At 45.8% G+C, this 15,253-nt stretch overlaps 2 protein-coding genes across 2 annotated transcripts in view; both read right to left on the reverse strand.

Moving 5' to 3' along the window:
• Positions 1–5,001, reverse strand: part of grin3bb (glutamate receptor, ionotropic, N-methyl-D-aspartate 3Bb) — a 36,165-nt gene extending 31,164 nt beyond the window's left edge. The window contains 2 exon segments of the mRNA XM_088078244.1: positions 456–3,474; positions 4,702–5,001. Coding sequence (XP_087934370.1) covers positions 456–953 — 498 coding nt within the window. The 5' untranslated portion in view covers positions 954–3,474; positions 4,702–5,001.
• Positions 5,002–10,851: 5,850 nt separating this feature from the next.
• On the reverse strand, positions 10,852–13,834 carry LOC148189635 (uncharacterized). The gene is given in 2 exon segments (XM_088077268.1): positions 10,852–12,295; positions 12,298–13,834. Coding segments are annotated over 2 exon segments (2,628 nt in total). The 3' UTR covers positions 10,852–11,204.
• Positions 13,835–15,253: the final 1,419 nt, after the last annotated feature.

Genomic DNA, 15,253 nt, shown 5'->3' on the forward strand with positions numbered 1-15,253 from the left:
CACACACACACACACACACACACTCACACATACATACATACATACACACACACACACACACACACACACACTCCTGACAGAGTGTTTAGTTCATGTCTATGGTATGATCTTAATTTGTTAAACACTTTTTTGTGAGCGTTTTTATATTAATTTAAATCAAATAAACATCCGTTTGTTTCTGTGATTTTTCCTCCTGAGTCTCAAAACGAAAACAAACAAACAAACAAATAAACAAACAAACTGCAGCTCTCAGCCGGATGTCTTGGAACAGCTGCACGCGCTCAATCCTCCAGACTTTAAACAGGTCAAGGTCAAACCGGATCACACAAACCACCAAGACCTGGACCACACCAAAACCACAGCGGAACCAGACCAGGGCCAGACCGGGAGCACACCAGACCGGGGACGGATCGACGTGCGGCCCCGGGTCCAGGTGTGGTGTCAGAGTGCCTTACCTGCGCGCGCAGCGGCTCCTCCTGCTCCAGGACGCTGATGAAGGGGATCTGCAGGAAGGAGGCCAGGAGGTCCACCTGTAGCAGCTCCTCGCGGCTCTGCGGGAAGGCGAGCACGGCGGAGACCGCCCGTACCACCACACCCTCACACGCGCAGCGGAGCAGCGACTGCGGGTCCGCCGCCACCGGCTGCCGCCACACCAGCTCCACGCTCAGGTTATAGGGCAGCAAGGGCTCCGGGTCCCGCTCGGGATCCCGCTCCGAATCCGGGTCCCGCTCCCGGCTCATCGCTGCCGCCGCTCGACTCAGCGCTGCCTGGACCTGCACGCGAGCCGCGCGCTGCGCCGGCAGGAGCGCACCGACGCGCACCGTGTGTCCGATCTGCGCCAGGAGGTGGCAAGGCTGCGGGTGGAGGAGGCACGGCGGCGCGAGGAGGAGCTGCAGGAGGAGCAAGGCTCGGAGAGTCCGGGACCAGGAGGAGGAGGAGGAGGTGAAAGACATCCTGCCGCGCTCTCAGCATCGCTCTGCCGCTCCGCCGCTGACTCCTGCCGCTCCGCCGAAACACCGAGAGACGCTGCGAGGGGGGAGAGAGAGGAGGCGCTGCTCCTCCTCCTGCTGCTGGAGAGAAAGGAGACACTGCTGCTCCTCCTGCTGCTGCTGGAGAGAGAGGAGGCACTATTCTCCTCCTGCTGCTGGAGAGAAAGGAGACACTGCTGCTTCTCCTCCTGCTGCTGGAGAGAGGAGGCGCTGCTCCTCCTCCTGCTGCCAGAGAGAGAAAGGAGGCACTGCTCCTCCTCCTGCTGCTGGAGAGAGGGAGAGAGAGAGAGGAGACACTGGTGCTCCTCCTGCTGGAGAGAGGGGAGACACTACTCCTCCTGCAGCTGGAGAGAGAGAGGAGACACGGCTCCTACTGCTGCTGGATAAAGAGGAGACACTACTCCTCCTGCTGCTGTTGGGGGGACATTGGGGGAGGGAGGGGGATCCCATAAACAGGAGATCCTGATCGGAGAGGAGGAGGGAAAAAAGGTGTGAGGGGCATTAATGTAGAGGAGATGTTTTACTGAGGAGGAGGAGATACGTTGGAGTGTGTAAAAGGAGGAGAAGGTAAATAAAAAGTGAAGGTCAAAGTAGAGAGGAGGTGAAAAGGGAGGCACAGGGAGGAGGAGATAGGAGGAAGACAAGAAGTTGAACAGCAGAAGAAGAGTAGAGGAGGTGGAGGGAAGGTGAGAGGAGGTGAGGAGGAGGTGGAGAGGAGAAAAAAAGGTGAGATGCGGGAGTTGGAGAGTTGAAGGAGCGTCCGGGGCAACAGGAAGAAAGAGAAGGTGCTTAAGAGGAGGAGAAGAAAGTACGGAAGTGAGAGGAGGTGGAGAGAAGGTGATAAAAAAAAGTGAAGGTCAAAGAAGAGAGGAGGTAAAAGAGGAGGCACAGGGAGGAGGAGATACATTGAAGTGTGTAGAGGAATAGGAGGAGGAGGTAAATAAAAAGTGAAGGTCAAAGTAGAGAGGAGGTGAAAGAAGAGTCACTGAGAGGAGGAGATAGGAGGGAACATGAGGAGTAGAACAGCAGAAGAAGAGAGGAGGAGATCTGAGGGAAGAGCTGAGGGAGCGTCCAGGGCAAAAGGAGGAGAAAGATGAGGAGAAGAAGAGAAATAAGACATTTTTTACCTTTTGTTTTGATGTTTGTTCACTGTAATGTTATTATTGATGTGTTTTCTTGTTTTGTTTTGATGTTTTTATTTGTCTTGATGTCCGGTTGTTTTTGTTTGTTTGTTTTGATGTTTGTTTTTGTTTGTTTGTTTTGATGTGTTTGTTTTAATCTTTGCTTGTTTTGGTGTCTTTTGCGTCCCATGTTAGAAAGAATGAGTGAATGTTTTTAAACAAATGAAATGAGTGAACATTTTTATTTTGAAAGACTTTCTGGAAGGTTCCTGTGATTTTCAAAATCAAAGCATTGATTATATTTTGATTACTATAAGTAAAAGAATACAAAACATACAAGTATTTTAACTATGAAACATGACGTATTTATACTACGTGTTGCTCCTAAAAACATAAACAAAGAATGATTAGAAATAATAAATCCATAATGGAACTAATCGATTAATCTAAGCAAAAGTCTGATCAGAAAAATATCACATTACAGACACGACATGCGCTACAGAGATACTACTGAAATACTGCGGAAAAACTACCGAAAAACTACAGGAGTATTATTTGAGTACTGCTGGGGTATTTTTGAAATACCACAGGAATATTTATGGAATACTACAGAAGCATTTTTAGAGTACTGTAGGAGTACTATTGGAGTATTTTTGCAGTGCTAAATGACTTTTATTGTAGCGTTTTTGCAGTACTACAGGATTTTTATTGCAGTGTTTTTAGAGTACTACAGGATTATTTTTGCAGTACAACAGGGGTATTATTGGAGTAATTTTACACTGCTACATGAGTATTTTTACAGTACTTCGGGAGTATTTTTGCAGTACTAGAGCAGTATTATTGGAGTACCTTTTGCAGCACTTCAGGAGTATGATTGGAGCACTTTTTCAGTACTAATTTTGCAGTGCTGCAGACGTATTATTGGAGTATCCTTTCAGTACTATGGGAGTATTATTGGGGTATTTTACATATGCTACAGGATTATCATAGTAGTATGTCTGTAGTACTACAGGAGTATTATGGGAGTATTTTTGTAACACTACAGGAGTATTATTGGAGGGTTTTTGCCCCTAGTATTATGCTGCAGGAGTGTTATGGGAGTATTTTATATACTACAGGAGTATTATGGGAGTATTTTTGGTAACACTACAGGAGTATGTTTGAAAGTGCCCCCCCCCAATTACTACAGGAGTATTATTGGAGTTTGGGTTTTTTGCAGTACTACAGGAGTATTATTGGAGTATGTTTGCAGTACCATCCGTTTTGGGCAGTTGTGTGATCTTCCTGTTGCAGGAGTTTGGGGAAAATTCAGCAGCTCATTTTCCTCCGTAAGGTTTTGATTCATCATCGTCAGAACATCACAGCTGAGAGCCGTTACATAACACACACACACACACACACACACACACACACACACACACACACACACACACACACACACACACACACACAGAGAGAGAGAGAGAGAGAGAGAGAGAGAGAGAGAGAGAGAGAGAGAGAGAGTAAATATCCGGGTATAAACCAAATCTTGAGAAAAGTGGAACATTTAAAATCAACATTAATTAGAAAAATAAAATCACTGAAACTGTTTGATCCTCAGACGAGGAGAACACGGTGACCTGAAAACACACACAGTATGTAAACATGTATGTAAACATGTATGTAAACATGAAAGTGTTTTGAATTTTGATGATGTTAAACATTTATTAAAGTGATTTTCATCATTTTATCGCCTCATTATCTCATTTATTTATCAACATGATTTCGTTGATGATTTGAAATCATTCATCAAAGACTGACATGTATTCCTGGAGACACAAAATTAGCAAAAATTCTGATGAAATTAGAAAAAACCCTCATTGATAAAGAAGTGAATTGCTTAGGTAGAAAAAAAAACAAATCTTTGATGATAAAATTCATCGAAACCCCTCCCCCCTCCTCTCTCACCCTCTCTCCCCCTCTCTCTTTCTCTTTCCTTTTTTGCCATGATTGTATTTCATTTGCTATTTACGACATCTATTGCTCGTCTGTCCGTCCTGGAAGAGGGATCCCTCACTATCCTCTACCGCTCTTCCTGAGGTTTCTTCCTCTTTTTTTTCCCCGTTACAGGGGTTCTTTTTGGGGAGTTTTTCCTTGGGTGATGTGAGGGTCTAAGGGCAGAGGGATGTCGTACACTGTAAAGCCCTCTGAGGCAAACCATGTTTTGTGATAATGGGCTCTATAAATAAAACTGACTTGACTTGACTTAAAATATGCAGTTTCTGACAGACTGTGGGACTGACTGCACGAGCGCTGCGCACGAGCGCTGCGCACGAGTAGTTACACTTTAACCCCGGTTTTCTTAGTGGAAAGACAGACGAATCAGCTAGAGAGTGCAGAGAACGTCTCAGTATGACAGAGAAGGTGAGACAGAGAGGACAGAAAGTCTCTATACGACAGAGAACTCGTGATGCAGATCAGAGAACTGAACCGGTTCCGTTTGGAGACTCTGTGAGGTCACTATCAGACATGTGACACAAGGACATAATTACAGAAACAAAATGTCAGCTGATCACTGTCAGTCAGTTTGGACCAGTCGTCTTTCAGCTCACCTGAGACAGTGACGGAAAGCGGACGGCTGCTGGAGGAGTTCGGAGGAAAAACATGGCCGCCATTCACACAGGCGTGGCTTTCTTGGTGGGCGGGCTCTGCAGCAGGAAACAGGAAGTGTGCAGAGTGATTGATAGCTAGCTAGTGAAGCTGAGCATGAAGGAGGATTCTGGGAACTTGCGCTGGACAGAGCAGCTGATGGTGAAAACCTGAGACCCCTGATGCTGGGCCCTGGAGACCCTGGAGACAGCGGAGACCCTGGAGACAGCGGAGACCCTGTCCACGGAGGACGGAGAGATGTTGGGCTGAAGCAGCAGGTCTGTAAACACAGACAGGCGTCTTTTACAGTTGAGTCCAACAGAAAGGACTGAGTGTCAGAGGAGGGAACATACGTGTTCTGATGAACACGTAAGCCTCGATGAAACACTGGAGCAGCAGCCGAGGAGGGGCAGCTGCAGCCACTTTAGATTCAAACTCATAAAGAAATCCTAAATATAAACTAAAGTAGAATTCATTTGAAGGACTGCTCTTAGCAACAACAACTTTATGAGTTTCTTTAGGATAAAATTAAACTTTTTGAAACCAAAGTGAACCGATCCGGTCCAACCTCAATCAAAGGAAACTTAGTAACGTAAGACCGGATTTACTGATTTTTTTTCTCCCTTTGACCTTCACCAACTCACCTCAACTGTTTCCTCGTCCAAGACATCAAAATGCCGGTCAGACCACGTCCAGGCAAGACGACTTAAGGAGGTTTTACCCTTAGATAACAATTCTTAATTTGATAATATATGTCTTTAGTAACAGGCGACGTAGCAGAGTCCTTTAAAGTCCTTTAAAGTCCTTGTCACTAAACAACGTCTAAAGGAGCCCCAGAGGTTTCAAACTACAGACCGACATCTAACCTCCGCTTTACCTCCAAAATCCTGCAGAGAGAAGTCGCTCATCAACTCTGGGACTTTCTCCACGATGATCACTTATTTGATTTTCAGTCAGAATTCAGAGTTTATCACAGTACAGAGACGCTCTGACCGCAGCTTCCTGTCGGTGCAGACAGCTGAGCAGACGCTCTGACCGCAGCTTCCTGTCGGTGCAGACAGCTGAGCAGACGCTCTGACCGCGGCTTCCTGTCGGTGCAGACAGGCGAGCAGACGCTCTGACGCGGGTCTGACCTGTTGAATGATGTTGAATTTTGTGTGTTTTTGGCAGAAATCATTTGAGTGTTTGAGGAGTTTCCTTTAATACTTTTTAGTGTTTCTCTATTTTCCTCTTCGCGCCTCTTCAGTGTTTTTGTCTTCAGCTCGTTGGTGAGCAGTTCAGCCTCATTTCATCATTCTATTTTTTCTGATGGCTTCCACATATTTATGGAATAAAAAAAGAGGCGAGAAGTAGTTTTTGTCTTCATCTACTGTCATTTCATGTTGTCGTTTTTTACATCTATTGCATGTCTGGTCGTCCTGAAGAGGGATCCCTCCTCAGTCGCTCTTCCCGAGGTTTCTACCATTTTTCCCCGTTACAGGGTTTTTTGGGTAGTTTTTCCTCAGGTGCGGGTCTGAGGGCAGAGGGATGGTGTCTGCTGTAACGTGCTCTGAGGCAGACTGTGATTTGTGATAATGGGCTTTAAAAACAAAACTGATTTGACTTGACTTCTGTTTTCTTGACGTCCACCATCTCTGCATGTGGGCGTCTCCGTCTTAGCTCCACTCCGAACCTCCGAGTCAGAAACCAGCTGACGTTCGTCTGTGGACATGCTTCAGAGCCGCAGGACATCTGCCGCCGTCAGAGAGTGACATTTCTCTGGGCGGCGTGGAGACCTTTAACTACACACCGACAAACACACACACACACACACACACACACACACACACACACACACACACACACTGATATACACAAACTGATTCACACACTAATACACATTGATACACACACTGATACACACACTAAGACTGTCCTGACTGTGTCCTCACTCAATCCTAACTGTGTCCTCACTCTGTCCTGTGTCTTCACTCTGTCCTGACTGTGTCCTCACTGTCCTAACTGTGTCTTCACTCTGTCCTGTGTCCTCACTCTGTCCTGTCTGTGTCCTCACTCTGTCCTGACTGTGTCCTCACTCTGTCCTGTCTGTGTCCTCACTCTGTCCTGACTGTGTCTTCACTCTGTCCTGTGTCCTCACTCTGTCCTGACTGTGTCTTCACTCTGTCCTAACTGTGTCCTCACTCTGTCCTGACTGTGTCTTCACTCTGTCCTAACTGTGTCTTCACTCTGTCCTGACTGTGTCCTCACTCTGTCCTGACTGTGTCTTCACTCTGTCCTAACTGTGTCTTCACTCTGTCCTAACTGTGTCTTCACTCTGTCCTGACTGTGTCCTGACTGTGTCCTGACCTGCTGTCAGGTGAGACATTCATATTTTCAGGATTATATATCAGTTTGTCTTATTAAATAAGTAAATATATAAATAAGAATAATAATTTTAAAAATCTGCTTGGTCTATGTTCAGCAGTGAATCCACATATATGGTGGCACACAGACTTCCAGATCCAGTTTCAGGCTGACTGAATGGTTACCATGGAGACTTGACTGAATGGTTGCCATGGAGACTGACTGACTTGTTACCATGGAGACAACCTGACTGCTGTTCAGTTATGATGCTGTGTTCACGTCAGATCATTCAAAACTAATGAGCAGCAGAGTGGGAAAAATTGTAGCGGTTAGCTGGTCGGCCTCCTGCTCATTAACCTGACTCAGAAAAAACGCCTGATGGTTCAACAGTCCAAATCCATGAGGTACGAATGCCCCGTCCCGAGCACAACACGTTCACGTATCACGACACATCAACGCATCACTGCACGTCCATGCATCACAACATGTCTGCTGCAACATTATGAAACTTTCGCAACATCACAAAATGTCCGCACAATCATGACACGTCTGCTGCAGCATAACACGTCTACAACATTACGACACATATACAGCATTACAACATGTCCACAGCGTCACGACAGGTCTCCCGCACTCCCGTCTCACAACATGCCCACACTTCACAACTCATCTACCGCATCACAACAAATCCACAACGTTATGAAACTTTCGCAGCATCACAAAATGTCCACACAATCATGACACGTCTGCCGCAGCATAACACGTCCGCAACATTTTGACACAGCTGCAGCATTACAACATGTCTGACACATCATTAGCTCACAGGTCTGCTACAGCATTACGAAGCATTTGCCGCAGCACAAGTCTGCCGCAGCACAAGTCAGCCGCAGCACAATTCTGCCGCAGCACACGTCTGCCGCAGCACACGTCTGCCGCAGCACAAGTCTGCCGCTACACAAGTCTGCCACAGCACAAGTCTGCCGCAGCTCAAGTCTGCCGCAAACAAGTCTCCCGCAGAACAAGTCTGCCGCAGAATAACTCTGGTGCAGCACAAGTCTGCCGCAGCACAAGTCTGCAGCAGCACAAGTCTGCTGCAACACAAGTCTGACGTAGCACAAGTCTGCCGCAGCTCAAGTCTGACGTAGCACAAGTCTGCCACAGCTCAAGTCTGCCGCTGCACAAGTCTGCCGCAAACAAATCTCCCGCCATAAAAATCTGCCGCAACACAACACAAGTCTGCTGCAGCTCAAGTCTGCCGCAGCACAAGTCAGCCGCAGCACAATTCTGCCGCAGCACATGTCTGCCGCAGCACAAGTCTGCCACTACACAAGTCTGCCGTAGCACAAGTCTGCCGCAGCACAAGTCTGCCGCAGCTCAAGTCTTCCGCAGCTCAAGTCTGCCGCAGAACAAGTCTGCCGCAGAATAACTCTGGTGCAGCACAAGTCTGCCGCAGCACAAGTCTGCAGCAGCACAAGTCTGCCGCAACACAAGTCTGACGTAGCACAAGTCTGCCGCAGCACAAGTCTGCAGCAGCACAAGTCTGCCGCAACGCAAGTCTGACGTAGCACAAGTCTGCCGCAACTCAAGTCTGACGTAGCACAAGTCTGCCACAGCTCAAGTCTGCCGCTGCACAAGTCTGCCGCAAACAAATCTCCCGCCATAAAAATCTGCCGCTACACAAGTCTGCTGCAGCTCAAGTCTGCCGCAGCACAAGTCTGCCACAGCTCAAGTCTGCCGCAACACAAGTCTGACGCAGCAAAAGTCTGCTTCAACACAAGTCTGTCACAGGACAAGTCTGCCGCATCACACCCCTGTGCAGCATCACGTCACATCCACAGCATCGCGTTGTGTGTTTCATCTGTTATATTTCTGAATCTAATCTCTCAGTAAATTCAGGGATATCTACCAGATCATCAGGCAGCTAATCAATACATTAATGGGTTATCTTATATTTATGGTCCATGTACCATCCACCCGAGTGTTTAAGGGGTAAAAAAAAAAAAAGAACTTTGGTTTGATAAGGTTAAAGCAAATATCAACAAGGGAACCAGTTTATTAGAATCAACATCAAATGATTAAATTATCATTATTAGGATTTTTGTTATTAACCCCATTAAATGGACATTCTGTAACATCCTGATTAACATTTTCAATAAGATGTAAATTCTTCAGTGTTACTTAAAGGCAAACTGATGAATATTCAGACCAACGTGACATTTATCAGTTTTACATTTCAAATGTCACATTTACATGATTTTAACTCAGTATTTATATAATTCATGTGTTTTTACATTAAATGTCATCATGACCTTAAGCTTAAACTGTGGGGTACCAGCTGTCCAGCCGTCTGTTTCTACTGTGTGTCTCTGTGAGGACCAAAGTGTCCTCACAGAGACACAGGACACGCTGACGGGTCAGTGTCACGTCCACCACAGTCCTCACAAGTACACACAGACAAACGTGTGTGTGAGACACTCAGGAAATTAAACAGCTGAAATATCTGTCGCCTCCTTTTCTGTGCAGAGTTTTTAAAGTAAATCCAGAGCTGCTCCCTGTCTCTCTCTCACACACACAAACACACACACGTCATCATTAAAAACAGTGTGTGACAGTGTTTTCCCTGCTTTCTGTCTGTCAGGATCACCTCCACTCTGCAGCTTGTTTATATTCTGTCAGATTTCAGAGGCGACCAGCTCTGCAGCTCTGCTGACGCTCCGTCATGAGTTTACCGATATTTTTCTTCTCCCTCTGAGGAAATCTAACTTCCTATGTATGAAAATAAACTAAACTGGGCTTGTTGGTCCAGTCCCACCCCGAACTACCTGATGGTGGCACTACAGGGACTGTTTAAAGTTCAGAACTTTGGAAATTTATAACGAATCACCTATCAATCCAACGGCACAGCACTTTCACTAACTGCAGGTCCGACTGCGAAGAAGACTCTGTAAATTCTGGTGCAAATCAATCACTGTTTTCATCCCAAACTGTCAAACTAATTGCATCTGTCTCCTTCCACATTTTTCACACCAAACTCACCACACAGATTTTAGAATGATCCAAAAACTGAGCCCACAGTGCAACCAAATGTGTTCCAGTTAACAGACTAATAAAGCTCCAAAGATCATGAAAACATTAAATCAAAAAATCGTATTTTTGATTCTGCCCTCATGCAGCCCTAACAGTCAAAATCAACTTTAAACGTCATTTGATGACGTACTGATCAGTGCACCTTCTGTTGCACCTTTCAAGAAGAAAATAATGAAACAAAGAAAATTAGCCCAATGGTTTAAACCCCCAGATCCGCAAACTGAAACAAAGATTGCAATAATTATAAAGAAACTGGCGTTTAACCAACCTGGAAGAGTCCCGTTAAGTCTGGCTGGGTTAACCCAGTCTTAAAGTGTATAAGAAGGCCCTCCGCCACGCCAGAGCAAACTATTATTCATCATTAATTGAGGAAAACAAAAACAATCCCAGGTTTCTTTCCATCACTGTAGCTTTTTTAAAGGCCCATCTATGGACACGCATTGGCTTAGGCTATAAATGTTGTAGTATGTGGCATCAGTGTAATGCTATATTCTTGTCCCAAATATACATGAAATAAATTTAAAAAATAGAAACAATTATACAAAAATTACCCAAAAATAAACAATGACAAGAAAATAAATAATAAAACAAAGGGACAATGAAATGACCTTAAAGAAGGCAAAAAATTAAAAACTACATATATTTATTTTTCTGTAACATATTTCTACAATTCTACAATTTCATTTAGCAGACGCTTTTATCCAAAGCGACGTACAACACAAGCAAGAATTTAGACTTAAGGAAAAAACCCTTAGTAAGTGCAAAAAGTGCTTCAGGTGTGATTGGTCACAGGTATTGCCGTCTAGTGGCAGAAGAAGTGCCGCACAGCCCCCCTTCTTTTTTTTTTTTTTGAAACCAAAGTAATAACCAGTAGCGATCTCAGCATCTGAGATTCAGCAATCTCAGTATCACTACTTACGATGACAATCAACATACAACATCACACAACTTTGTCAGTGCTAGATAATCATTAGGTGCTGGGTTTTGGACCTTCTGACTTAATTTACCCCAAAGGGCAAAGCGGAGAAGAGTCAGGTTAAGTGCCGAGGTGTTCTCGGAACAAATGAGTTTTCAATTGTCTCTTAAAAGTAGAAAGGGACTCAGCAGATCGCACAGAGTTTGGAAGTTTGTTCCACCATTTGGGAACAACAGAAGAGAAGAGTCTGGCTAGAGATTTAGAGCCGTGCTGGGCTGGAAGCACCGGGCGTCTTTCGCATGCAGAGCGTAGTGGGCGAGAAGGAGAGTAGACCTGGATCGGGGATTCCAGGTAGGCTGGAGCAGTTCTTGTGATAGTTTTGTAAGCCAAGAGAAGTGCTTTGAATTTGATCCTGGCTGCCACTGGAAGCCAGTGAAGAGAAATTAGCAGCGGGGTGACATGTGCTCTTTTGGGCTGGTTGAAGACCAGACGTGCTGCTGCATTCTGGATCATCTGAAGAGGTTTGAATGAGCATGCAGGGAGGCCTGCCAGAAGAGAGTTGCAGTAGTCAATGCGTGAGATCACAAGAGCCTGAACCAGAAGCTGTGTGGCCCGTTGGGTCAGGAAGGGTCTGATCTTTCTGATGTTGTAGAGGGCATAACGACAAGACCGAGAAACTGAGGCCACATGAACCTTAAAGGTCAGCTGGTCATCAATCATGACACCCAGGTTTCTGGCTGAGTTTGTGGGCACAAGTAGGCTCGAGTCAAGTTGGACACTGATCCGAGGCTGAACAGATGGACAAGCTGAAAAGACCATGAGTTCGGTCTTAGACAGATTTAGCTGAAGGTGGCGTTCCTTCATCCATGTGCAGATATCAGCCAGACACGCTGATATCCGAGCTGAGACCGTTCTGTCATCAGGTGGAAAGGAGAGGAAGAGCTGAGTGTCATCAGCATAGCAGTGGTAGGAGAAACCGTGGGAGCGAATCACTGCACCGAGTGAGGTGGTGTACAGAGAGAAGAGTAGGGGACCAAGCACCGACCCCTGAGGAACCCCTGTTGATAGGCCATGTGACCTAGACACCTCTCCTCGCCATGACACTCTGAAGGATCTGCCTGTGAGGTAGGACTTGAACCACCATAGGACAGAACCTGAGATGCCGAGCTCAGAGAGTGTGGAGAGGAGGATTTGATGGTTCACCGTGTCAGAGCAGACAGGTCCAGCAGCAGTAGGATAGAGGATTGACCAGCAGCTCGAGCCAGTCTCAGTGACTCAGTGACTGACAGGAGTGCAGTCTCAGTGGAGTGGTCACACCTGAAGCCAGACTGAAAGGAGTCGAGTAGGTTGTTGTTCCGCAAGTGTTCAGAGACCTGGTTAAATACTGCGCGCTCCAGTATTTTCGACAGAAACTGTAGAAGTGAGACTGGCCTGTAGTTTTCAACCTGGGCGGGGTTGAGATTAGGCTTTTTGAGCAGTGGGGTGACATGGGCTTGCTTAAAAGTAGCAGGAAAAGTGCCAGTTTTTAGGGAGGAATTGACAATGTGTGTGACTGCAGGTTTGATAGTGGGCAGGATGGTCTGCAGGATGCGGGTGGGTATTGGATCGAGAGGACATGTTGTAGGTTTTGAGCTCAGAAGAAGTCTGGAGACCTCATCCTCAGTCAGAGGAGTGAAAGAGCAGAGTGAAGCAGCAGTAGTGGATTTGAGCTGACTGGGCCGGTCAGGCTCAGAGAACTGGTTGCTGATTGCAGCCACCTTTTCAGTGAAAAAGGAGGAAAACATGTCTGGAGTCAGTGTAGGGGAAGGCTGAGCAGCTGGAGGAGAAAGCAAGGAGTTAAACACCATAAACAGTTTTCTGGAGTCAGTAGCAGCACAGATCTTGTTCTGATAGAGGGCTTTCTTAGCGGACTGCAAGGAAGAGGTAAAGGAAGCAAGTTTCTGTTTGTATGAGGACAAATCAGTGGGTTCTTGGGATTTACGCCACTTTCTTTCTGCTGCCCTGAATCCAGTTCTTTGTTCTCTCAGAGCTTCAGAGAGCCATGGACTTGGTTGTTTTTTCTTGGCTGGTTTGGACACCAGGGGGCAGAGTTTGTCCAGAGAGGATGCCAGAGAGGAACAGAGTGTTTCTGTAGCCTCATTAACAGAAAGTGAGGAGAAGTGTGAGTGGTCAGGCATGGCAGAGCTCACCTCATCAGACAGCTGTGCTGCTGTGAGGGACTTATGGTTTCTGCGGAGGGAAATTGTCTGAGTGGGTGTGTGCAATTTCGGAAAGGTAGCTGCAAATTTTACCAAGAAATGGTCTGACAGGTGTAGTGGGGTAACTGTCACATCTTCTATGGAGCAGTTACGAGTCAGCACCAAGTCAAGGACTTTGCCAGCTTTGTGGGTGGGAGGAGAAGGAGCTAGTACAAGTGCAAAGGAGGAGAGTAGTGCCAGAAGGTTGTTTGCCAGAGTACTGTCAATGTGAATGTTCATGTCTCCCATGACAATCAGTGGTGTGCCATCATCAGGGATGTCAGAGAGTAACATGTCCATTTCAGAGGCAAAGCCATCCAGATTACCCCCTGGTGGGCGGTACACAACCAGAATATATGCTTTGATGGGAGCAGTGACATTTAGAGCATGATATTCAAATGTTGTGTTGCTGCTCAACAGGCACAGTGTGGAAAAAGACCAGTTGTACGGCAGACTGTGCGTCTTTTCCGGTTGCCGATAATGACCGGGATGCATGAGGGACACATTGTGCATTGTGCGTTAGACTGAAAGCAGACTGAAAACAGACAGGCAGCGGTAGTCGGTGTCCTTGCTCGGTGGACTCGCAGGTCTTTACCCTGTGTGGTCTTCGCTGACGCTCAAGCGCAGTCTGTGCCTATTTGGGTACCTGAACACAGTCACAGCTGTTTCCAACTTGACTGATTGCGCCCAGCTGAACCGCCCCTGTCTGGTTTCACTTGGGCAATCAATAGAGGGTGTGACCCGCGTCAGCTGATCTCACCTATTTTTGCAGAGAGAAACTGAAACTCAGTGCTAAGCACTGAACGACCCCCCCAGCACAAAAAAAAAACCCAAGCAAGATTTCACCTTACCTAAGCTGGCTCAATCCTTCTTCTGTCTAAGATTCAGTGCTTGTTTACTGAAGTTTTAGATTATACTCTCTTATAAGCTAGGCTTGTAGTGAAATACCACCCCTGTCTGGTTTCACTTGGGCAATCAATAGAGGGTGTGACCCGCGTCAGCTGACCTCACCTATTGTTGCAGAGAGAAACTGAAACTCAGTGCTAAGCACTTAACGACCCCCCAGCACAAAAACAAACCCAAGCAAGATTTGACCTTACCTAAACTGGCTCAATCCTTCTTCTGTCTAAGATTCAGTGCTTGTTTATTTTTAAATACATAACTATAAGACTATACTTATGAATAAATTATATTTAGAATATAGATTCCTTTTATCTGTTAGTAGCTAATTATCTCCCCCAGGTAATTTTCAAATTCTTATCACTTTTTACTCTTTTTGTGAAATTTTCCGATTGTTTCTTGATGGAAGTTGCTTGTTGCCTGTTTCCATGTTTTTAAAAGAAATCAAGGCAGTTTTCTCAGACTTCAGAGGTTGAAAACCTTGTGAAAAGTGAAGCCAATCCAGGTTCTAAGGGCTGAAATAAAATACGAAGGAATGAACATGTTTGCGTGTGAGCAGTTTTTAATATTATAATGTATCTCTGATGTGGATTACAAGTTGTTTTTATGATTATTGTGTTTTACATTTCCCATCTGTGCACTTTTGGGGAACACCTGTCACCCAGCGGATGAGTTATTGAAGGTAAAAATAACCACTGAAGGAGATTAGTCTGTCAGCATTTGATTGTTTTAATCCTCAACATGTTTGGAGGAAGGAGACCAGCTTTCATCACACACCTGTGGTCATATTTCACACACACACACACACACACACACACATATATATATACAGTGGTCCCTCGCTATAACGCAGTTCACCTTTCACACAGATTTTTTTTAGTACAATTTTGCATGCTTTTTTTTTTTTTTTTTTTTACAGCGCATTGTGTTCTGCGTCCTCATTGGCTAAGGGACTGTAGACCATTGTCAATCAATCTCGTCCGTGCCATTTCTCCTGTACAGTACAGAATGCCTTCAGCTTGCAAAATTTAC

This window comes from Plectropomus leopardus, chromosome 5 (genome assembly GCF_026936395.1).
Source record: "Plectropomus leopardus strain MGB_pleo_1.0 chromosome 5, ASM2693639v1, whole genome shotgun sequence".
NCBI classification, from domain to species: domain Eukaryota; kingdom Metazoa; phylum Chordata; class Actinopteri; order Perciformes; family Serranidae; genus Plectropomus; species Plectropomus leopardus.